The 1,582-nt window shown below is 55.9% G+C and overlaps 1 protein-coding gene across 1 annotated transcript in view; it reads left to right on the top strand.

Annotated features, from left to right (window-relative positions):
• The window catches only part of KIF3C (kinesin family member 3C), a 31,857-nt gene that overhangs the window by 19,684 nt on the left and 10,591 nt on the right, over positions 1-1,582 (top strand). The window contains exon 4 of the mRNA XM_006910291.3: positions 1,020-1,139. Coding sequence (XP_006910353.1) covers positions 1,020-1,139 — 120 coding nt within the window. The remainder of the gene's footprint in view (positions 1-1,019; positions 1,140-1,582) is intronic.

The following is a 1,582-nucleotide window of genomic DNA, read 5'->3' as shown; positions in this document are numbered from 1 at the left end:
CCCAATTACACTGCCTGGGCTACTGGAGTGGGGTGAGGAGCGGCGAAAGCCAGGGTCTGGTGTTGGGGGCTGGACTCAGCCAATAAACTGGAATGCCATCACTTCCAGTCTCGGGGTTGCTGTCCTCATGTTCCTGGGTAACTTCCCCCTTTACGGTATCACCGAGGAGTCATAGTTTGGGTAGCTGGGCCTAGAGTGGGGGGAGGGGCGAATGGAGGGAGCCTGAGAAGACTTGAGCCTGGAGGAGCTCTAGGGAGGAAACACAGGGCCCTCGAGGACACCTGAAGGGATGAGAATATCTAGCCACTAGGACCCTGCAAAGTCCATGGACAAGGAAAGATGTGTGCATAAGATGAGGGTCAAGGGCAGGAAGCAGCAAGTTCCCGTCTGCATTCTGGGAAGCTCCTGGAGAGCTCTCAGCATTGCTGATGTGGCTGCCCCGGAACAGGCCAGGCAGAGGCTCAGCCACAAAGGCAGTTTCCAGGGACACACCTCTCAGTGGGTTAGGATGGGAGAGCCGAGTCGGTGCTGCCCTCCACCCTCCCACTTTTGAGAGCCCCTGGAGAGGCAGGAGTAGGATGGATCACGTTCCGAACTGGCTTAGGCCCCCTCTTCTCCTCAAGCCCTGGACCAGAAGTCCTATACTTATGTCCTGATTCTGGTTCTGTCAATTATTTGTGTGGCCTTGAGCAAATCTGTGTCTGAGTTTCCTCATCTGTGAAAAAAATATTTTAGACCGAAAGGTCCCCTGGAACCCTTCCCGTTTGAACAGTCCACGATGCCGACAACAGCTGAGAGAGAGCAGGTAGCAGGTTACAGCGTTGGAGGGATGGGGTAGCCCTTTGAATATCCTGTCCCGATTCATGGTGGGGCAGTAGACACGAGATTCAGACCAGGCCCTGGCCTCATCCTGTGCTGAGCTGGTGGACCCTGAGCCTGCAGCTGTCGGGGCCCAAGCTGGGTGGCTGGGGCCTCCTGGCCTAACGGCGCAACCTCTGAGCTGCACCTGTCCCTCCCAGCTCTACGCCAAGCTGCAGGCGGTGAAGGCGGAGATCCAGGACCAGCATGATGAGTACATCCGTGTGCGGCAAGACCTGGAGGAGGCACAGAATGAGCAGACCCGGGAACTTAAGCTCAAGTAGGCCCCTCTTCCCATTCCTCATCCTCACAGCCATCCCTCAGTCCCCAGGCCTCTCCTTGACAGGCTCTTCTCCTTCTCGAAGGCCTCGTTCCAACTGTGTACTCATCCATGAGTCCAGGTGTCTTGGGAACAGAACGGGCCTGAGGGACGAGGGAGAGGCCTAGGTTCTGGAGTTTCTTCCACCTCCTGTCTCCATCTCCTTCCCTCTTCGGCCTGCTTTGGATGAACCCGCCGATGAACATGCTGAGTGCAGGCCGAAAGGAATCCCTACGGCCCTGTGCCTACGCTCTTTGCATAAGAAAGTGATTTTAAGGTCTATTATTTCTATAGGGATCCCTGCCCCCCAACTTTTTGGTTTCTCCAACTCCTCTGTTCCCTCTGCCTCTTTGCTCCTTGCTTCTGATCCTTCAACCTTCACATACCGGTGTGGTTTCTCACTCC

Source organism: Pteropus alecto, unplaced genomic scaffold (genome assembly GCF_000325575.1).
Source record: "Pteropus alecto unplaced genomic scaffold, ASM32557v1 scaffold61, whole genome shotgun sequence".
NCBI lineage: Eukaryota > Metazoa > Chordata > Mammalia > Chiroptera > Pteropodidae > Pteropus > Pteropus alecto.
The sequence above is the reverse complement of the archived record's forward strand: the minus strand, read 5'-3'. Positions and strand labels throughout refer to the sequence as shown.